The sequence below is a fragment of the Hibiscus syriacus genome, unplaced genomic scaffold (assembly GCF_006381635.1).
Source record: "Hibiscus syriacus cultivar Baekdansim isolate YM2019G1 unplaced genomic scaffold, ASM638163v2 tig00014304_pilon, whole genome shotgun sequence".
Classification (NCBI taxonomy): domain Eukaryota; kingdom Viridiplantae; phylum Streptophyta; class Magnoliopsida; order Malvales; family Malvaceae; genus Hibiscus; species Hibiscus syriacus.
In genome coordinates this window covers 263,297-286,450 of record NW_024062321.1, presented here as the reverse complement: position 1 = coordinate 286,450, position 23,154 = coordinate 263,297, and the positions used below count along the sequence as shown (strand labels likewise).

The 23,154-nt window shown below is 34.1% G+C and overlaps 3 protein-coding genes and 1 pseudogene across 3 annotated transcripts; 3 read left to right on the top strand and 1 right to left on the bottom strand.

The window, feature by feature from the left end:
* Positions 1–3,190: 3,190 nt before the first annotated feature.
* LOC120207018 lies at positions 3,191–5,053 on the top strand (annotated as a pseudogene).
* A 1,306-nt stretch (positions 5,054–6,359) lies between these two features.
* LOC120207060 (AP-2 complex subunit mu-like) lies at positions 6,360–10,419 on the top strand. Its single transcript, XM_039206575.1, has 13 exons — positions 6,360–6,623; positions 6,808–6,985; positions 7,110–7,200; positions 7,591–7,685; positions 7,847–7,936; positions 8,019–8,067; positions 8,141–8,279; positions 8,550–8,666; positions 9,010–9,100; positions 9,182–9,324; positions 9,529–9,643; positions 10,022–10,066; positions 10,149–10,419. Exons 1-13 carry the CDS (start codon positions 6,541–6,543, stop codon positions 10,227–10,229), a joined length of 1,317 nt encoding a protein of 438 aa, XP_039062506.1. The 5' UTR covers positions 6,360–6,540; the 3' UTR covers positions 10,230–10,419.
* Positions 10,420–14,157: 3,738 nt separating this feature from the next.
* Positions 14,158–17,153, top strand: LOC120207059 (probable ADP-ribosylation factor GTPase-activating protein AGD8). Its single transcript, XM_039206574.1, has 7 exons — positions 14,158–14,379; positions 14,496–14,614; positions 15,317–15,752; positions 15,886–16,146; positions 16,416–16,541; positions 16,786–16,884; positions 16,986–17,153. The coding sequence occupies exons 1-7, from the start codon at positions 14,308–14,310 to the stop codon at positions 17,091–17,093; spliced, it is 1,221 nt and encodes a 406-aa protein (XP_039062505.1). The 5' UTR covers positions 14,158–14,307; the 3' UTR covers positions 17,094–17,153.
* A 738-nt stretch (positions 17,154–17,891) lies between these two features.
* Positions 17,892–19,058, bottom strand: LOC120207058 (glycine-rich cell wall structural protein 1.8-like). The gene is made up of 2 exons (XM_039206573.1): positions 18,562–19,058; positions 17,892–18,318 (listed from the first exon to the last, which is right to left on the bottom strand). The coding sequence occupies exons 1-2, from the start codon at positions 19,010–19,012 to the stop codon at positions 18,107–18,109; spliced, it is 663 nt and encodes a 220-aa protein (XP_039062504.1). The 5' UTR covers positions 19,013–19,058; the 3' UTR covers positions 17,892–18,106.
* Between the last annotated feature and the right edge of the window lie 4,096 nt (positions 19,059–23,154).

The window sequence follows — 23,154 nt, the reverse complement described above, 5'->3', positions numbered from 1 at the left end:
ACAGCAGATTTGTGAAGTTTGATTTTGATCAGTACGACAAACAGGCAGATGAAAAGTGGACATATTAAATCATCAAATTGCATGCAACTTGTCGAATAAACATACAAATCTCGCCAGCTCAATTCCCCACCACTTCTTTTTGCTCGAGACAGATCGCCATCAAGTTCATTTCAAGCTAATCGATTGATTTTTGGGTCGAAAGATCTAAAACTCCGAATCCGAAAATACTCTTACGAGACCTTCATTGTGAATATATTCTTCGATTGTCTTAATATTCGAATATGATATTATTATACGATGATCAATGTATGTTTTCTTTAAAAATCTATTTTAAACTATGATCAACTCGAGAATGACGAGGTGGAAAGAAAATTGATGTTACATTTAAAAGAATTTTATAATTATTTTAATATGTATATGTATATATATATATATATTTGTTATTTCCTCGTTGTTTCTAATTTAAACATGTTGTATGTGCGTGCAGTCGATAAGTCTAATTGACATGATTGGATTAATTTACAACGTGCAGTGTCCCATTCACAACATCAATACTAACGTCAGTATGCTTCGCTTAAATCCATGGCTGGTTGATAGGGCTGGTGTATTGTTAACGTTCGAACGCCTTTCTTTCTTTGTAGTTTTCCTCCATGACTAGTCATTTCTCCTTCTTAAGATGACTCATTAATTGCTGGACAAAAATATAAAAAAAAAGGACGACTCGTTAATTTTACGAATTATCTTTATTATGTCATATTTTACAACTCGAAGTTTACTTGAATTTTTTTTTAGTCGAGTCTATTTTAAGTTTCTATTTAAATTTAATTGTAAATATTTATAATATTATGATATCATTTTATTCCAATTTAAATGATTTTTTATAACCATATACAATACATATATATTTTTTATATTTTTTATATGTGATACATATATCATACAAATTCGAGGTACTCGACTCAAACCTAAAAATTAATCCACTAACTATTAAAAATTTCAAGTTATTCGAATTATATTTTATAACTCGATTTGAACTTGAAAATTTTACAAGTCGAGTCGAGTTTACGAAATTAAAACTCGAAATGAATTCGAGTCGAAAAATTAATTTTTCGTGTGGAGTGATTTTTTTATGTGTGTATATATATCTTGATTCGAAGAAAGGTGCAAAAATTGACTTGTTAGTTGCTTTTATTGAAAGGGACTTGCCTGTTAGTTGCCTTATCTGCCCAAATGAGTGAAGTGTATTGATATCAATAATTCAATTTAAGGTTTAGGTCACGTGCTTAATTAATTTATACTTTTCTTAATAATTTTAATAATTAATAGTAAAAACAAATTTGAAAGCTTGAAAAACATGAGTATTAGGAATGGGTGATGCACTATTTTCTTTATTTATTTTTTTTGATAAGGTACATTGAATATCATTAAATTTTAGGTTGTGTGTCGTTTTTATATTGAACTTTAAATTGTTTTATTTTTATTATTAAGTTTTAGTTTTAGGTTCGATAGAGACACTAAATTATTAACGGCATGATGATAAGGTCATTTTTCACACGACTTTAATTTACATGTCAATTTTGATACTAAACTTTAAAACACTTCAATTTTAAACACCGAACTTTACTTTGTCTATCGAGTTGAACCCTACAAAAATGTTAATTACTTTAGTCGCGTAGTCAATCGTCATTTGCAGCCAAATTGGTATTGAAATGTTTGTCCTTCTAAAGCAAAGTTAAAAATTCAAATTCTAAAGTTATGAATAGAGAAAATTGGTTTGAAAAGATCGTTAAGTAGTAGATCCACATCTAATTGTCCGTCTAGCTCAGTTGGTAGAGCGCAAGGCTCTTAACTTTGTGGTCGTAGGATCGGGTCCTACGATGGGCAATTCATAATTCTGACTATTGGAGGACTTCCACGGAAGCTGCTCTCAACCTAGCGTTGGAGGCAGCCTACTACCCTACCTCTCCCTTACCCCATTACATATGGGAATAGGGTCAGTTAAAAAATTTGTTCACCTTGAAATTTTAGTTTTACTTAGTTATATACAAAAAATTGTGTTGTTATGTATGTACATCCTAAAAATATTTGGGTAAAGTACACAAATAGTCCCTTGATTATAGGGTACTATTTTATTATGTCCTTAGACTATTAAAAGTTACAAAATAGTCCTTCAACTATAAAGTGTTGCTTTGTTGAGTTCTTCAACTATTAAAAGTTGCAAAATGGTCACCCGACTATTCATTATATTCCAAACTCATCATTTTCGTTGAAAAAATTGACGATATTCTGAGCTGAACATTAACTTGCTGAGAGTGATATGATCCCAAAATCTCAAACTATCATATCCATGTCATCATGTTAACGTCTAGCTTAGACATTCCTCAAATTTTAACGGAAAAAGCCGAGTTTGGAACATAATGAATAGTAAGATGACCTTTTATAATTTTTAATACTCGAATGACTTAACAAAATAACACTCTATAGTCGAAAGACAATTTTGTAACTTTTAATATAATTGACTTAATAAATAGTCAGAAAATCATTTATATACTTTACCTAAAATATTTCTTGATCCAGGATTGAGGTCACCCCATAATAAACTTAAATAGTAATTGATCTTAACTAAACTATCAGCGAATCAAACACAAATGATTGTACTACAAAATAAATGCATATAATACACATTGAATAACTATTACAACACCATTAAATGAATAATTGAAATACGGATTACACCCTAACCTCACCTCACTAATATCCAAACGTAGCAAGCTCGATGAGTCCCTATCGGTCAAACGTAACCCGAAATTATGCCCATATGTGTGTGCGTGAAGACACAAAACATGGGTGATTTTGGAAGATTTTGAGGTCGTTGAGCATTAGAACACTGAATGGAAATCATATCTTGATTGGTTATCCATCAAATGCTCTAGTCATTTCATGTCGTTTAATACATCATTCTTGAGTCGTCAGATCAACAACATTTCCCGACTTTTATATATGTTAATTCAGGGCCATGATGATGAACACGGAATCTCTAGGGATCATACAAGCAATAATATTAGGGTTATGTTATGTACGCCAGCATAATCTCCATAGATATTTGTGTGCGTAGCTCTTGACAAAACATGTTGTTTTGATAAAATTTTTCCTTCTAGATTTTCCAGATTTTTAACAGATAAGAAAAACCGGTGAAGGAGATAATGGAAGGCGCATTACTGCCACCAGGGTTTCGGTTTCACCCGACAGATGAAGAGTTGGTCGGATATTACCTGAAAAGGAAAAATAAAGGACTCGAAATCGAGCTTGAAGTCATCCCTGTCATCGATTTCTACAAGTTTGATCCATGGGAGTTGCCAGGTATATATATATTTATATATATATGTACTTTTCTTCACACTGTATAGGTTTTCGTTTCACGGGTACTTCCATGGAATCTGAAAATGAATTGCTTTTGCAGAGAAATCGTTCCTTCCGAGACGAGATATGGAGTGGTTCTTTTTTTTGTCCCCGGGATCGGAAGTACCAGAATGGCTCGAGAACAAACCGAGCTACCAAAGCTGGTTATTGGAAAGCCACGGGAAAAGACAAGAAACTGGTGTGTCAATCTGCCGTCACCGGCTATCGTAAGACCCTGGTTTTCTACCGGGGACGTGCCCCTGTAGGCGATCGAACGGATTGGGTTATGCATGAGTATCGGCTCTCCGACGAGACGTCTCAGGGATCAACTAATCAGGTGAATTTATACATATATACAGCACCTTGTCTTTCCATTTTGACTCATTGAAATCAATAATCTGTGTGATCAGTGTGCCTTTGTCTTGTGCCGCGTTGTGAAAAGGAATGAGCAGAAGGCGAGTGACGTGCATGGGAATCCAGAGGCAATGAGTTCAACAAATGTAGAGCTTACTCCGGCTGGGAGAATCTTTAACGAGCCCGTACGGCCATTCGAGTCCATCTTGGTCGATACCGAGACCGATTCAGCCGGCGTCTGGGTATCACTTGATGTACTTCTCGATTCATTAAACAAACGTTTATATATATATATATATATATGAGTTGAGATCTACTTACAGCTATATCTTAGTGTAAAACTAAAAGTTTTATGTTTTTTTGGATCGTTAGATGAGAGAGAATCAAATATTAAGATTAATTTTTTCAGTGAATATCTTTTTATGTCCTACTGTTAATTTCAATATTTGATTAAAGCATCCAACAATCTAAAAAAATGTGTAAAACTTTTTATTTTTACATTAGCCGTAAGTGGATCCTAACCCATAGGACTGTGATTAACTTCTCGTTTTTTTTTCTCATGAATATCTTCTCGTACCGTTAATTTCAAATTTTAATTTTCACTCATCTAACGATACTTGAAAGTTGTAAAACTTTAGTTTTATACTAGGTGTGAGTGAATCTTAACCCATATTTTTAGTTTTATAGCATTTTAGGATCATTGGATGAGAGAAAATTAAAAGCTGAAATGAACTCGTTTTTTTCGCGAATATCTTCTCACTTCTTATTGGTAATATCAATCTTTGATTTCCCCTCATCCAACTATTATAAAAAAGTGTAAAACTAAAATGTTTTATACTATGTAATTGATCGTAACTTGTCCTGGAGAAGCATGGAGCTTGAAGATTTGGGTTTATTTACTCTTGTCTAACAATTTTCCTATGGTTGCAGGATTGTCCACAAATATACGAAACAGCAGCTGATCAGTACAAGTTTCCAAGCTTACAGTCACCGTGGGAGTGGCGGCAATGTCAACCGGACAACTTCTCACCTGCCTCGTCATACTCGAACTTTGACGAAATCGAACATTTCGATGATCTCGGTCGCATCGGATGCTTGTCAGCTTACGGACACGCAAATGACATTCTATGGCAATGAAATGATATGACCAGACTGGCTCATTCAACTATGTGAACCCTCTCAAAGCATGGAAGCTTTGGGCCAATCTCCACTTTGTTGGTAAGCTAGTGGACATGGGAATTTAGAGGAATGTGATGGTGTTGATTGTGATGTAAAGGGTCCTCACTATATATATATATATATATGCGCGTGTGATTAATGAATAAGTAGTACTTAGTTTGTCTTATTTAAGGGATCCTTTAAGTAAGGTCTTAACTTTAAATCTCGTGGATGAATAAAACTTCCAAACAAATTGAGAATCCCTTCCTTTTATGGTATGATAATGTTATTGGCTATTAAATGAATTCAATAGTTAGAATGAGTAGTTTGAAGATATTTCATGTTCGAACGGTTACACTTGTAAATTATGTGTGTTGTTAATGGTCAAGAGGTAAATTTTTAGTTTCCTATGTGTAATTACAATAAGAGGTCACCGATTTGATCATAAATTCATAACCTCTCGTTTAGATTCTTAATTTTTTATGTGTAACTACAATGGTCATTATTTTTATTTAGTTTCTATTCTAATTTGAAATTTAAAATTCAAAATTTTATTTATTGGGGTTTTTAATATAATTTTTACTTTCGAGGCAATTTCAATTTTAAAAGAGATAATTTATTTTTAAAAATAATTTATTTAGTATCTATATTATTCAAACCCTTCTTCTCAAGTACTTGTCATGGTTCATTATATACTCTTCCTAAAATACATGTCTAATAAGATATGTAGCTTTACCATTTCTAATTTCTATTGTTTTGATGCGGGATTAATGGTTTGTCTCTAATCTTGTGACACTCTAGTCACAATTGTTCTCTTTGATTATTCTATCTATTAAAACGGTGAATCAAAAATTAAATAGTTAAAGTAAAACCCAAGCGAATTCAGTAATTGATGGGATGATTGTTATCTCTAGAGGTCTCGGATTCACGTACGTCGATTATGTGAATATTTGAACATTATTTATCGAATGATTAAAAAAACTTTTAAACACATTATTTTATAATCATTCTAAACTAATAAAAAAAAAAGATTTTGATATCATTTATCACCTAGTGTTATCTCTTCCCAACTTAGATAGACATTAGCTCAAAAGCAAAATTTCCAGTATATGAATTGCTATTAGGGTTAGCAAGTTGAGTTGAGTAAATTTTTTTTGAGTGATTCGAGTTGACGAGTCATATTTTACAACTCATACTTAACTTGAAAATTTAGCGAGTCAAGTTTAAGAAATTCGAGTCGAGTTATTCGAGTTTTTATATTAATTTTATTATAATTATTTATAGTACTATGCCAATGATTTGTTTTAATTTTTTTAACTATATATTAAATCTGCAGCACGGTAGAATTTCCTGTTATGTTTCTCTAAACATAGAAAGACCCAAATGTCCCTTGACCTGACCTGGATATATTTTCAACAACTAATTGTTCAGAGCTCTTTTAATTCTGTTTTGGTTCCTTTCAAATTATATCCTTCACCGTGGTTTTTGATCACCGAACTGAAATCGAACGCGAACGCATTATATTTCTCCAGATCCGGGCCAGTCTCCGGTTTCAGATACCTCCGATCCAATCATTTCACCAATTGATTTCACTTCATTTAGCTTGTTACGCGATCCACTGGATCGAAGATGCCGGTGGCCGCTTCTGCGATTTACTTCTTGAATCTTCGCGGTGATGTCCTCATCAATCGTCTCTACCGTGACGATGTCGGGTAACTATCTCTTTTCTGTTCCAGCTACTATTAGATTAATAGAATTAGGTTTGGTTAGTATTGCCGTGAATGCATCAAGGTTTCTCCGAATAGCTAGGTTCGTATTTTTCCATGAGATAACGGAGTTTTTTTAGGTTTTCGATAATTTCTAAAGTGCTTTTGATTCGTATGACTTTTCATTTAGGGGAAATATGGTGGATGCCTTTCGAATGCACATTATGCAGACAAAAGAACTCGGAACTTGTCCCGTGCGGCAGATTGGAGGCTGCTCGTTCTTTTACATGAGAATCAGCAATGTTTACATCGTAATTGTTGTTAGCAGTAATGCTAATGTAGCTTGTGCTTTCAAGTTCGTTGTTGAGGTAGTCAAAGATTTCTCGTTCTTTATGTTTAGTTTGAAAAGATTAGCATCATATTCATCATGAAAAATGTGCAATCCTTTTCCTCTGTCATTATTGATGCTTGAATTTTTGCTTCTTTTTGCAGGCTGTTGCTTTGTTTAAATCATATTTTGGTGGCTCTTTTGATGAAGATGCTATTCGTAATAATTTCGTTCTGATTTATGAATTGTTGGATGGTATGTATTCGATTGCAGTTGAATTTCAATCCTTCAACATGCATTGTCTTCCTTGATTTCTAGTATGTTTAGACACTGTTTCTTTTTTATTGAATGATGATTTCCTGATGCGATGCTTTATTGTGTATCCTCTGGTTACCTATGACTCTTGACTTTTGGTGCCATGGATTGTGATAGTAAGCTTAGTTAGGATGACTTGATTTTTACTAGTTGTAGGCTTGTAGCTGCTGAAAATTGAACATTTCTTGTAGACTCAGTTGATCAGAAATCTGAAAGCTGAATGAGTAATATAGGCATCTGTTATGTAGAAAAGATCTGAGGAAAAGAAAATCTTTTAATTTTGGGTTCATTTGAGTGATTAAATGTTTAATTCCTTGATTACTGTTGCAGAGATCATGGACTTTGGCTACCCGCAAAATCTTTCTCCAGAAATTTTAAAGCTTTACATTACTCAGGAAGGAGTTCGGTCTCCATTTTCATCCAAGGTATGTTCTATTTTGCGTGCATTATGGATTATTGTATTTGACAATTGATGCATGAAGGCGATATTTATATCACATATGTAGGTTTAGTTTGTGCTTTTATTTTTATGTAAAGTTGCATTGTAATTAATCATTTTCATTTTTCATGTGGAATAAATCATTAGCCTTCAGATAAGCCTGTTCCAAATGCAACTCTACAAGTCACGGGTGCTGTTGGCTGGCGAAGAGAGGGACTTGTTTATAAAAAGAATGAGGTGATCTTGTTTCTGAGTTCTGTCAAATTCCTTTCTATACTGAATATGGCTGTTCAATGGTATTAACATTTGTTTGTTTCAGGTGTTTCTGGATATTGTGGAAAGTGTAAACCTACTTATGTCTTCAAAAGGTTGGTACTGGCAATAAGTAAATATTTTTTTTTATGTTTGCTTGGTTTAATATAAACCATTTTGTGATCTCAGGCAGTGTTCTGCGTTGTGATGTTACGGGGAAGATTCTTATGAAGTGCTTCCTTTCTGGAATGCCTGATCTAAAATTGGGGTTGAATGATAAAATTGGGCTTGAGAAAGAATCACAAATAAAGTCCCGTCCTGCTAAAAGGTTGCTTCTAATTGCCTGCAATTTTCATCTTGTTATTCTCTGCCTTCTTCACTTATCATCTTCTTATTAGTTTCTTGTTAGCGGTGCAGTGTTTATGCTTAAATTTTGATTCTACATGCGACTTTCTAAAGGGTTTCATAAATTGTAAAATTTTGTATACTCTGGTTGCATACTGTATTATTTCCATGAAGTCAATCTCCTGATACTAGTTTTTGAGCATGCAAGTTGAGCTTTGTGATTTTTCATCTCTTACAATTCTACTTATTGCAGTGGCAAGACAATTGAGCTCGATGATGTTACTTTTCATCAATGTGTAAATCTTACAAGATTCAACTCAGAAAAGACAGTTAGTTTTGTGCCACCAGATGGTGAATTTGAATTAATGAAGTAAGCTTAGAAGTCTTCTCCCTTCGTTATCTTGCAGTTCAAGTTTATGTTATATAATATCATGCAAAGCCAAGTTTTGTTACTCTATACAACTCCGGTGAGTTGTATATTATCTATAGTTTGATTCTTGCATTAACATGGCATGCACATTCTTATCATGTTACTTTTAGAATGCTTCTGTTGATCATAGATGCCTTGAACCTAGAAATCTGGATATACATTGTGAAAGTGAATTCTTAATGGTGATAACGATCTTAGTTTTTTTATGTTTCCATAATACATAATTCTTATATATATACTTGATTAATGTACTTTTTGACTTTTTTGTCTGATGAATGCATAGGTACCGAATCACTGAGGGAGTTAATCTTCCTTTCCGGGTATTGCCAACAATCAAGGAGCTTGGTCGAACAAGAATGGAAGTAAATTTTAAGGTTCGTAATAATACGTTTTGGAATTGGCCATATAGTGAAGCCCCTGGATCCGTAATTGGCTTATTTATATTAATATTTCAGGTTAAAAGTGTATTTGGAGCAAAGATGTTTGCTCTTGGGGTTGTTATCAAAATTCCTGTTCCAAAACAGACGGCGAAAACAAGTTTCCAAGTAACATCAGGTCGAGCAAAGTATCAAGCTTCTATTGATTGCTTGGTTTGGAAGTAAGTGTTTTAGTTTGTTAATATGTGTATCTTCTGTATTCTACTTTTATGTTGAGGTTCTTGCTTTCTGCTTTTCTTCTCATCTTAAAGTGGACTGCTGCCAGCCATCTGGTTGCCAATAGTCTGTAATTTTCACTCTACTTATGCTTCATCTCTAGATTGACTAAAGCAGTTTCTCAATGTTGTATTCATCTAATATTTTAGGATTAGAAAATTCCCTGGGCAAACAGAACCAACATTGAGTGCAGAAGTGGAGTTAATTTCCACGATGGCAGAGAAGAAATCTTGGACGAGGCCTCCTATTCAGATGGAATTTCAGGTGCCCAAGTTAATTAATATTTTACTTCTTGATCATATGTTGAATTGTTCTTGTTTTATTGCAACATATTTTGTTGTAAATTGTAGGGGAAAAATATTGCTATTGTGAATTGTTCTTCAAATTTTGTTATACCAGAGATGCTGTACTTCATGTATTATTTGTAAACCATGTCATTAGTACTTTAGATTACCTCTTTTTGCCCTCTTTAAGATTGTTGAATTCCCATATAGGCTAAATGAATAGAAAATTGGAAATTTGGTGGGGTGGGCAGGTTGTTGTTCGGTTTGGGGTGGGGGGAGAGAGGAGATTATTACCTTGGCTCGCATTAGTGAAACCCTTCAGGCAAGACATATTTAACTATTTGCATTTTCTTCTCAGGTTCCAATGTTTACAGCCTCCGGCTTACGTGTCCGGTTTCTTAAGGTAAGCATGGTTGTCTTTTCTGAACCTATAAGGTGATTCCTATAGGTGAGTTTGCTCTATTGACTTCATCATTGTTTTGCAGGTGTGGGAAAAGAGTGGGTATAACACGGTCGAATGGGTTCGCTACATTACCAAGGCCGGCTCATACGAGATCAGGTGCTAGATAGAAACATGGGATCGCTACCCTGAGATTGTAGTCGATACATACTCCCATGAGTCCGCATTTCCCTAGTGAAGGATGCAGGCTTCTGTCATACTTTCATGAATTGGTAGGCATTTTCTTTTCACAATCAAAATGGAGTTTTTGTTTATATGATTACATTTCGAGTGGGTAATTTGGTGGTTTTTTCTCTTGTAAAGGCTATAGCCCTTTTTTATTCACAGAGCTGCATTATTTGTTTGCAATTTCAAGAATCGGTTTTAAAAGCAATTATAATTGGGAAGATTGAACCTTTGGGTTTTGGAGTTCATCCGATGATAATAAAATTTTGGGCCTCACAAATTTTATTATTAGTAAAATTAAGTCATTGCCCCTTCATTAAATACCTTTTAGGTCCTTGTACAATTTGTCCCTCTCACGATCCAACCCTAGCTCCGTAAATGGGAGGAGAATAGAAAGATTATAAAGGAACGGCCAACATATTAATGCATTCGAAGAAACTCTTCAGGACGGTACACCATAAATTCCATGAACATTTCTGGCAAAGCGACAGCGTTTATTAACACAAAATGAAACAGAAAAAATGACCGATTTTTCTCTTCTTCTAAAAGACCATGCTACCCATTAACGTTATATATACAATATCAATTAAAAAAATCCACCTTGAACTCAAGATATATCAGCTCCATTGGGAAAACATTCCAAGAGAGACCAAATGCCAGAAATGTATACAATTTTTACCACTCCCATCACAATAATAATCAAATCGAATTATTCCACTAATAAATCGGATAAAGATGACATAACGGGTTTCAACCACAAAAGGTTCCATAGACAAACAAATGATTGTTTCAGTTGTTCAGGTTATTCGAGGCATTCCCTTCAGAGTGCTGACATTTCTCAATTTGCAGCATTAATCAAATCATTGACTGTCCAAATACCACGCACCGGAAGTTCAATCCAGTTCGATATGTACTTAAAAGCCGTGACACATTTACAGTAGGGTGGTGATCGAGTACAACTATTGAATCTGCTGCCATAACATATCACATATAAAATCCAATCACGACGAGAAAACACAGTGTTTGCAAATTCATTTGTTTCTCCCACGGCTGGAAGAAAGAAAGGACGTGCATCCAATGTACAATATGTGATCATTCAAATCATCTTCAACCTCTGTTTTTGGTTTCCCCCTGATAAATATCCATTGCCCAGGGCTGTTCACCGGTGTTGGGAATGACCAAGACTTGCAAACGGATCGGATCCGGATCCGATCTACCGAATGCAAATGTTTGATTATACATTCAACGATCTCACGAGGAAGATCCGACCAATTGGACTGTAGCTCCTCCTTGTGACTTCTCCATCCCATTCTTCTTCCATCGGTAGCCATCAATACCACCTGGAGGCGGCGAACGGCATTTACGGCGGCACTGGAATCAGACTGGTTCTTTGGAGTGGCTGAATTGAGCCCCAAATATAAATAAAAGAGTTCTGCAGACTTGCAGTTACTTTCTCCTGAAATATCTGTCGTAGAAGATTATACGTATCCAGTTAGGTTTCAATGTTAAACAGTGAAAATACCTGATGGGTACCTGCATTATTTGAACCTATTTAAATTAGTCCTCTATTATAAGATCAGGTCTAAATTAGTCCTCTACTATTAAATTGATCGATTTTAATTTCCAAAATATTTTTAAATAAAATCTAAAATTTATTATTAATAAAACTGATCGTATTAATTAATTATTATCGTTAGCTTCAATTTATTAGTTTGAACGTTAATATTAGCTCGAATTTGATGTAAAATATACTTTAAAATTAAGAGTACAATCTTAAATGTGTATCTATATACCTCTATATAATTTGGGTTTAACCTGTTATTAATGTGATAAGTATACTTTTTTATAAAATTTAATCTATATACTTAAGAATACTTTACGTCATGAACCTATTAAGTGATTTAAATAATAAAATTGTGTTATTTTTCTTAAAGATCTCATATTTAAATAGTTACGTTTATAGAATTTGTGTAAATGGGCGTATCTAAGCTTACCTAGTCCATGAACCCCATATACTAAAAAGAGTAAATTATTTATTTAGTAACTTATTTTTTATTTAATTTCTATTTTGACCACTCAACTATTATTTATTTTAAATCATACTTAATGTTACATTTAGGTTTATTTTTGTCACTCGTCTTTAAAAGATTAGCTGTGATGTTGGTGTATCATCGTAAGATAATATCATCGTAAGATAATATCACGTCATGATTGAAAAATATTTATGGCCTTCTTTCACTGTTTTCTGAAAAATAATGGAAGCTTTTATCATGTCATGTGATGGGGAGAGGAGAGATATAAAAGGGAAGAAATAGAAGCAGGTCGGGAGGCGAAGCCAGTGACGATGGTGATGGCAGTGTGAGCCACCATTAATCAGAGGTGGGGTGAACGAAAATTATATTTATGCGTGTGAGAGAAGGAGTAGGAGGAGGAGGAGAAGAAGAAGGGGGTTAACGGAAGGTTACCTGCCACATCATTAAAAACTAACGAGAAGTAACGACAGAGACCTTACTGCAAACGAATTAAAAAGTTCTATGATTGTATTATAAGTTTCAAAAGTTGGGTGACCAAAATATATGTGAATCATATATATAATTGTTATTATATTTTTAAATTAAAATTATATATGAATTATTTTAGACAAAATATTTCTAGATTCACTATTATTTATATATATAATCGATAATTAATTTTTTTTAAACATATACTATTTTATAATCACTCTACTACATATTATTAAAAATAATAATGTTTGATTTGATATTCAACTTTTAAATTTGAGGTTAACCTAATAAAAGGACATGTGATAAATATAAATATATTAATTGTTTAATAAAATATTGATCTGATTATTATAATTATTAATTTGATTGTGCGTTTTGATAACCGATTCGAGCTGTAATAATATTAGTATACAAAACAAAGCATAAATCGGTGGTTATTTATTTATTTATTTACACTTAATATTAAAATAAGTATCTAACTATATTTTTTTAATAGGTGTCTAAACTATTTTTTATTCATTTCGATGTCTAATATTATAAACGTTATCATTTTAGGTGTTAGGGTCGTTAATGGTGTTAATTTTTCTGTTAAGTGATACATGTCACAATTTGATAATTTTAAAACTTTTATTTAAAATTTAAAAATTATATATTTTTAAAAAGAAAACAGAATTTTTTTGAAATAACCCCAAAACTTTGAAAATATTCATTTCAACCCCTAAACTCACGTCGTATGTCACCCTTTACCGTCGATGAAGCTCTGCCCAACCTCACCTCCCCTGGTGTCCAAAACTCCTATGAAATTGTGATCGATCGACGACTGATCGATGACGAATCGATATTTTATGCCCCACAAACCCTAAGATAAAAATCACGATATCACACGATTTCGACGGTCAATCGACGGTAACTACGGTGACATATGGCTAGGAAAATGACAGAGGCTACATTAAAGACAGTGATCGTGGATGGAAAGGACAACGACGACGGGTTAAGGTTATGATTTGAGGATTTTGAGTTTTTTATAATTTAAGAGAAATAAGATTTTTTAAATATAATAATATTTTTAATATTTTTTCTAAAAATAAATTTCAAAATCACTAAATTGTGACGCGTACCATTTAATGGAGAAAATTAATGTTGTTGATGGCTTGAGTACCTTAAATGATAATATTTGTAACGTTAGACACGTAGATGGGTTAAAAAAATAGTTTAGACACCTATCTAGAAAAAATGGTATAATTTGGGCACTTATGTTTATGTTAAACCTTTTATTTAATTTTTTTAAAGCATATTATAAACATAAAAATACTTTTATTAATTTGTTTTTGTAGTAAATTTATTCACAGTTGGTGTCAGGTTTTTTAATACTAGAGGATTTCTTCTTCCTCCATTCTCAAAGCCTGAGGAGGAGGTGTTCGATCCCACACCTCTTCGGAATCAGATTAAATCTTCTTAAAAATTCAACAAAAAATCGTTCTAAATTTCAAAAAGGAAGAAAAAAGAGAGAAATCGATGGCGTCGTCGGATAGCCTGAGCGACAAGAACGCTGTCTTCAGAAAACTGAAAGCAAAATCAGAGAACAAGGTCTGCTTCTTTTCATTTTTTGTTTTGAATTTTTTGAATGATTATGTTTTTAGATCTGGAATTTCGGTTGCTGCATCTTGAAATTCGGCTTATTTGCATCGTTTTTTGTTTGGTAGATGTGTTTTGATTGTAATGCGAAGAATCCGACATGGGCGTCGATTACATATGGGATCTTTCTCTGCATCGATTGCTCAGCCGTTCATCGGAGTCTCGGTGTCCACATCAGCTTTGTCAGGTATGATTAGGTTTTTAATTCGAATGCTCTTACTTTTATGGTGTTTTGTATTGTGAATGAAGCGTTTTGATTTTGTGCACCTGGATTCTTAAACTATGCTTGAAATTGGCTGGAATTTTTGTTTGATTATTATATAGCCATAGAGGAATAAAAAAAAAGGCTTTTTGCGCTTTTAGTTCTTATTTTGCTCGGGAAATTTATAGATAAAACTGAAATATCAGCTGTGGAAATTGAAAAATTTTGTACATGGAAAGTTTTCATTGAGAAGATTATGTTGTGTTCTTTTTTGATTTACTGGGATTCAACTAAAGGAATGAACGTGGGAAAAAGAGCTAGACTCTTTTAGATTTTGGTGTTTATAAATTATTATGACATGCAAATTAGTGTGAATTTTGTGATATCTGTTGTCTAGACTCAGTTGGTAGAGCGCAAGGCTCTTAACCTTGTGGTCGTGGGATCGAGTCCCACGGTGGGTAATTCATAATTGTCGGAGGTCTTCCACAGAAGTTGCTCTCAACCTAGCGTTGGGGGCAGTATACTACCCTACCTCCTTTTTACCCCCATTACATATGGGAATAGGGTCAGCTATTTTTTTTGTTGTCTATATTCTATATCATCATAAAAAGATGCAGCTGCTGCTTATATTCTCGAGCCTTTGTGTTTCTCTTCTGTTTTTACGAAAAACATGTATATTTTATGCAGGTCTACAAATTTAGACTCATGGTCTCCTGAACAATTGAAAATGATGATCTATGGTGGAAACAACCGTGCACAAGTTTTCTTTAAGCAACATGGATGGACTGATGGAGGCAAGATCGAAGCCAAGTACACTTCAAGAGCTGCGAATTTATATCGGCAAATACTATCAAAAGAAGTCGCTAAAAGCATGGCGGAAGATGCCGGTTTGCCTTCATCCCCTGTTGCTTCTCAGTCATCACAAGCACCTAATGGGTTTTCTGATAGCAAGATTGATGAAGCTCCTAAAGAAAGCTCTATAGTCAAGCAAGAAAAACCAGAAGCTTCTGCTTCCCCAAAAAGTTCTCATACAGTTGTTACAAGCACTTTCAAGAAGCCTCTTGGTGCAAGAAAGCTTACGGGGAAAACTGGGGGGCTTGGTGCGCGAAAGCTTACTACTAAGGTACTTATAATGGAATTTTGTAAGCAATGTGATTGCTGCAGAATGCTCACATGGATATCCTCATTTGAATATTTAATTTTGGAGTTAGTTTGATTCCTTTCCTCATGATAACATGGCCTTCTTTGATTTGTAGCCAAGTGAAAATCTCTACGAACAGAAGCCCGAAGAACCAGTTGCTCCTGTTGCTTCTTCAACTAATGACATTGCACCCCTTGGCTCATCTTTTCCTTCTCGTTTTGAGTATGTAGAAAATGTTCAATCTACTGATTCAAATCATGGTGGCCCACAAGTGCTTAATCATGTTGCTCCTCCAAAGTCATCAAGCTTCTTTGCGGAATTTGGAATGGACAGTGGGTTTCAGAAGAAATCAAGCTCAAATTCCTCAAAAGTGCAAGTAAGTAATGCGACATCCATTGATACCAAGGACCTTCTGATTTTATATAAATGGCTGATTAGGATAATAGAATTGTCTCCTTTTGATTATAGAGCATCTTGCTCGTCTTTCATGTCATCCAAGGTTCAATGCAAACTTGTACTGCCGGAGATGATTTCAACTTGTATAATTGTTCCCTTGAAGTGTTCAATCTTATTTCTTATTTCTGCTTGTATCTCTCTTGCCTTTTTATTTTAGTTTTTCATCTTATTGCTTCATTTATATTTCAGATTCAGGAAACCGATGAAGCTAGGAAAAAGTTCTCAAATGCGAAATCTATTTCATCAGCCCAATTTTTCGGTGATCATACCAGAGCAGCTGACAACGAAACTCAAGTTACTCTGCAAAAATTCTCAGTATGTGCAGTGGCTATTCCTTTCTCGTAAAAAAAAAACAATCTTTTTTAAGACTTGAAAGACTTTATCCATCTATCTTGAATTTTTTGTACATCTTGTTATAATCTTTTCGTTTTCTGGTTGGCAATCGTAGAACAGCAATCGTATTTCCATTGAAGTTTGAACGTTTAGCTCTGGTGAGGAATCATTAACATCTGGAATGTGCTTCATAACGTTTAGCCTTTTTCTTCTTTCTTTTTTGTAGGGTTCGACGGCCATCTCCAGCGCTGATCTATTCGGTCAAAGTGCAGATAATTCTATTGACCTTGCTGCTAGCGACCTCATCAACCGGCTCTCTTTCCAGGTCGGCTTTGTAAATTGCTTCTTTTACTCATCTCCTGAATTTTCATTAGTGCATGTGATCCCGGTGAAGTTCATCGTTGTCCTGTTTCTTCCAACTTTCAGGCACAACAGGATATCTCGAACCTGAAGAACATGGCCGGGGAGACCGGAAAGAAACTGAGCTCTTTGGCATCGAATTTTCTTTCGGATTTCCAGGACAGAGTCCTGTAATGTAGTGTGTTTCGGGTCTCGAAAAACATATTTATATATTTGGGCTTGTTATGTTAGATCGCCGGCCGATGTCTTTTAATTGTGAATGTAGACCGATTTTATAATAACAATTCTTTCACAGGACAAATAAATATTTTAAAAACCTCCAACTTTGCTCTTATGGTTTTCTTAGCGTTTTATTTTCATATTCTGGGACTTGATTATATTTGCTTGCAACTCTTTTTAAGTCGTCTATTAAAAAGATTATCTAATAAATATTTGAAGAGTAATCTTTGATCATCTTCCTTTTCTAAAATTTTCTAGGAAATCAAATAGAAAATAAAATTTGAAAATTTGTTCCCTTATAAAAAAAAATAAACAATTCTGATCATCAAACATTTTTTTTGAAAAGGGTAAATTACACCCATTATCACTGAATTTTACTCTCTTTTATTTTACTATGAACTTTATTTTCTCTTTTATTTTACTCATTGTACTTGAAATCCGTTTAATTTTCTCATTAAATTTATTACATTTGATTTTTTTTTATCACTAACGGCTTTATAAATTGATTGTTAATTTTCTCATTGTACTTAAGAACATCAATGAAGATACAAGCTGAAGAATTACTTCGACGTTATCATCATAGGAAAATACCCGATTTAGGGTATGAGAGAATCAAGTGAAAAAGATATAGCGATTATATTAGGTTGTAGTAAAAGAATTGACAGATAAATTTATTTAATGAACAAAAAAATTAAATATCAAGTTAAATGAGATATTAATACTAAAAATGACAATATAATAAAATAATTTAATATATTAAAATTATCTCCACATATATAATTAAAGAGAGCAGGAAAATATAAATTCATCTGATACAACTTGTAAGGCCATCTATTTGGCTTCCATAATTTCTTACAATAGCTTTGAGCATTTTGATTTTCTTACCTACATTTCCTTTATTTTGGTTATTACTTTTGGTAAGAAAATTCATATTCATAGTGTAGTCTACTAGTGATGATAAGGTATGTTCATGGAGCATAGCTCCCATGACCACCACCTTCGCCACTCCCACTACCACCTCCGTATCCTCCCCCATGAGCACCTCCTTCAACATAGCCTCCACCACCTCCACCACCAGAGCCACCACCTCCGCCACCACCTTGACCACCCGCACCCCCACCAGAACCTCCTCCGGCTCCTTCTCCAGCACCATATCCTCCTCCATGTGCCCCTCCACTACCTCCGCCTCCTCCACCACCACCACCACCGCCTCCTCCACCTCCGGAACCAGCACCACCAGAGCCATACCCAGAGCCACCGCCTTTTCCACCTCCACTTCCACTCCCAGCAGCTCCACCCCCACCCCCACTACCACCACCACCGCCGCCACCACCTCCATGTCCACCACCACCATTACCAGCTCCACCGCCAGCCCCACTGCCTTCCCCACTTCCACTTCCATACCCTGAAGCTCCACCTCCACTACCACCACCACCACCTTTACCGCCACCACCTCCATATCCACCTGCTCCTCCATATCCAACACCACTACCAGCTCCACCACCTTCACCAGCCCCACTTCCATATCCTGAAGCTCCACCTCCACCTGCACTACCTCCACCACCTCCATTGCCACCACCTCCTCCGTGTCCACCAGCACCTCCATAACCAACACCACCACCTTCTCCGCTACCACCACCACCTCCATATCCCAAACTACTTCCACCTTCTCCTACAGCTACAGAACCACCTCCTGAACCACCACCTCCACCTCCTCCACCTATGCTAACACCACCATTAACCCCAACGGTTCCACCCAAATGACCAACACCGGAAATCACACCATCAAGAGTGAGGAGAGCTCTATTTGCGGAACAGATCCCTATACCTAATAACACAAACAAAACCGCACCAAATATCACATGTTTAGCCATGACAACACTTGAAAACCCACAACCCTGGTTTAGAATGCAAGTGAAGGTGGGTTTATATAGGGATCGGATCATCGGATTGGAGCCATGAAAATGAAGTACGCGTGAAGGGGTCGGAAGCTTGCACATGCAAAAGGAAACTCGTGGGGTTCCACCACAATGTGGTTCGGACATAACATAAGACACGAGTTTAAGCTCACTAGTGTGCTTTTGCTGGCGCCCACCTTTGTTTCAACTTAAACCTAACAACAAATCATAATATCTTTATCATTTAGTATGATGCATATCTGAAGTAGCCCAATAATGGAAACTATGCTTGAGCCGACACGGATTGATATTGGCTGATATATAATTATGAGCAACTAATCAACTTGTTTGTATACTTAACATAGACCAATCCAATTTAACTATCTTTTGAGTTTTAAAATTCAATAGACCTTGGAAAGTTTATAGTAATCACTGATCTGTCGTAGTTTTTGAGATAACACTATTTTTACTCCAACTGATAAGTGATCACTATAATTGAAAAGCCCTTTAACAAGTCCAATACATGTACATAAGGGATATAAAATGATCCCTACGAAATTTACATAAAATCGGATATATCCCTTCCATTGAAATTGGGTGCTCTCCAGCCAAGCGCAAATGGAGGTATGTAGTTTAATTAGTAGATGTGGAAGTGCCTTGAATAGCATTGTGGATTATGATGTTCTTGTCCACCATATTATAAGCAAATCTTAGTTGGGAATAACAGATATCGTTTGAAATGGAGAAAATGAAATATATTAACATATGATCCTCTTTAATACGTAATTTGCAACAATTTGCCTTCATTGATTCCCATCACCAAACATATGACCTCAAAATTTGACGATTTAATTATATCTTAAGGAAGATAATTTTGATACTATTGAAATTAGTCTTTTGTTTCTCTCGATAATTTTTCGTGTTCATTTTAAAATTAAATAGTTTAACTTCCTCGTAGTTCAATCATGACTTCATCCCTGATCGAAGAGCAAACACACAAACCCTTGTGAGATTGTATAAACTTTCTCCACTGAGTACATCCCACAGCATACCACCATACACATTTAAACTCATAAAGTCTTTATATACGACTCTCGAACACTTCCAAATGAATCGTCTTTGACCACCTTCCTCGAGATCCCTTATCAATGATATCATAGATGAAATCCAATTGATTAATAACAATCTATTAATGTTATCTCATTTTCAGGTATGAAACCCTTTGCTACATTTTCAAAGATTGTAGGCACTTGCTCCAATAAATTTAAAACAAAGGTATGCTCCAATACATAGCAATAGCGCATGCATGACAGAGTAGTGGGAAAATCACATGCAAAGAGCACCTTCGTCCCTTTGGGTCCACAGCCATTTCAATTTGCTTTGCTAGTGGATACACTGCATCATCTCTGACGTCTATTACACAATGCAGGTCCCAACTTGTCCCAATTTCGAGATGATGATGAGATACGGTCGTATCTTTTAGAAATTTTAAATTCTATTATATTTTAGATTTTTTGTGTATTTTTTATTGATTATCTTATTTTAGTGGATCAATAGATTTAACTAAATTTGAATGTTGTAATCTCAATTTTAAACAAAAATCAATATAATAAAATAAAACTTATGAATCCGGTAAGAGAAAACCCAAGGTCCAATTTAATAGAGTTTTAGAGAGGATCCGGTCAGAGAAAGTAGTTCATAACCGGAAGCAAAGCCCACCCATCTTTTGTCAAATGCCCACAAAAATTATGCGTCTAGTAGCTAAACTATCAGTTTTGATTTATTTTAGTATCTAAACTTTCAATTTATTTAAAATTATATATAAAGTTTAGTTTTTGTACCCCTGTTCAAAATTTAATGTTAAGTTTTGATTTTTTTTTTGAAAGTTTAGGTACTAAAACAGACCAAAACTAATAGTTTAGGTACTAATACGTTAAGCTTTTAATGGCTACTAGTAAAATGAAATAAAAACTAAACATTAATTTAAGGCAAGTATTAAAATTAAAAGTTTAGATACAAAAATGGTTTAAAATTGATAATTTAGATACTAAATGTGTTGTTTACCCAAAATTTAATTATATATTTGATCGTTGAAATTTTAATTTGTTTTCAACTAAATCACTTAAAGTAATTAATTATAGAAAAATTAAAGTGCTAACTATATATATTTATATAACAATATATTTGGTGCTCATTATTTATAAATTTTAGGGCTGACTACATAGTTGATCACTTATGTTTATGTTTTGTCTATTTTTTCTCAGTGATTTCAAAAAATTTAATATATGGTCATTGTAGTTTTTTATTTAATTAAGTCGTTAAATATTTTGATCTTTGTTTGTATATACTTCTTTTACAAGTAAACTCACATGCACCAACTGGCCAACTACCTTGCATGTGAAGAAATAGCATACACGAACGATTAGGGTTATGGTCCGAACATTATTTCAATTCTCCGAGTTTTAGTCGGCAAGTGTACTCTAACTTATTAACCTATATTAAATTTAATATATGTGTATATTAGTTTTAATAAAAGTGTAACTTTCCCAAAACCCTAAATCATTGTCTTCTGCGAGTCCTGTGAAAGCGAAATCTGGTAATGAAAAGAAAGATTTAAAGGGTTTTTTGTATCTGATCTCTCACGATTACATTCGAGTTATAAATACAGATTCCAGACTCAAAGACCCTTCCAATTAGCAGGTGATAGTTTGATTTCTTGATCTTTATCACTCTGCTCTGTAGCGATATTGCCAAATTCAAAAGTTGATATTATCTTATTAATATTTCGACAGAGTAGAGAGAAAGTTTGAATCTTTAGTTCTTGTTTGATTGCGTTAATGGATTTGTTTGATGAATTTATGGTGTCACTTTTCTAGCTGTTCTTGAAGGTAATTTATTCGAGTTACAATCACCGATAACGAGAGAGATTGTGCTCAAGTTTGGAACATTAGAATGGAAAGATTTAAACCAGAACTTAACCTGTGTACTCGGAAAACCCAGAAGGTGTTGTTTTAATCACCGAGATAGATGCTTGTTTAGAGATATAACATGATTTTCCCTGTTTCTTTGTCTCTTTTCTTGTACTAACGTCCAATGTTTTCTCTCGTGTCCCTTCCATGTATAATCGGTGACGGATCTAGAAATTAAAAAATAGGGGTCCAAAATTTTAATACCCTATTCTAAAAAAAATTGGATTTGCAATTTTTCTTATTTTTTTCTATTCCTATTAACAAATTAAACTAAATTTAAAACTTTCTCAAAATAATAGGTGTGCAATGACTCTCCTAAGGAGCCGTGTACATCCGCCCCTGTGTGTAATCTCATTGAAGATAGAATTTGATTATGAGAATAGGATAAGTCATCTATCGGATGATGTTCTGGTTTCTATTTTGTCTCACTTGCTATGAGTCAATCTATCAAATAATTTCTCCTATATCATTTTTCACTAAATTATATTTTCTCTCCTTTTTTACTTATTGTACTTTCAATTTTTTTAATTACTCATTGAATTTTTGAAATGTTCATGTTTTGATCACTCTAAATTATTTTATTATAATTTTTGTACGACGTGTATTTTTTATTATTATTTAATATAAAATAATTGAAAACATAAAACAAAATACAGAAGGTGGTCGGATGTCACCGTAGGTCACTGTCAACCATCGTAGATGGTGTTGATTCGATCTGAAATTTCATGGGTTGATTCGTCTTGACCCCTAAGTGCATATCTGGTGATTGTTTAACCAGAAAATGTCTCAAAACACATGAATCTCGTTTGAAACATTTCGGCCTCCTCACTTTCGATATCTAATTCGTGGACTTTATATCAAGTTTCAACTACTTGGAGGTAAGATTTGAACTCAGGGTGTCGAGATGAAGCGACCAATACAATTTATGTAATGTCATACGTAAATAATAATAAAATAATTTAGAGTGATAAAAAAAGACTAATTCAAAAGTTTAATAAATAAATTAAAAAATTAAAAATACAATTAATAAAATACGAGAAAATATAATTACGTGAAGATGATATAATTTATTTTTTCTTCTAATCCAGCCTTTGATTTTTTTTGCCATTGAAAAATAATATTAAATTTGTTCTTGAAATAATGAGAATG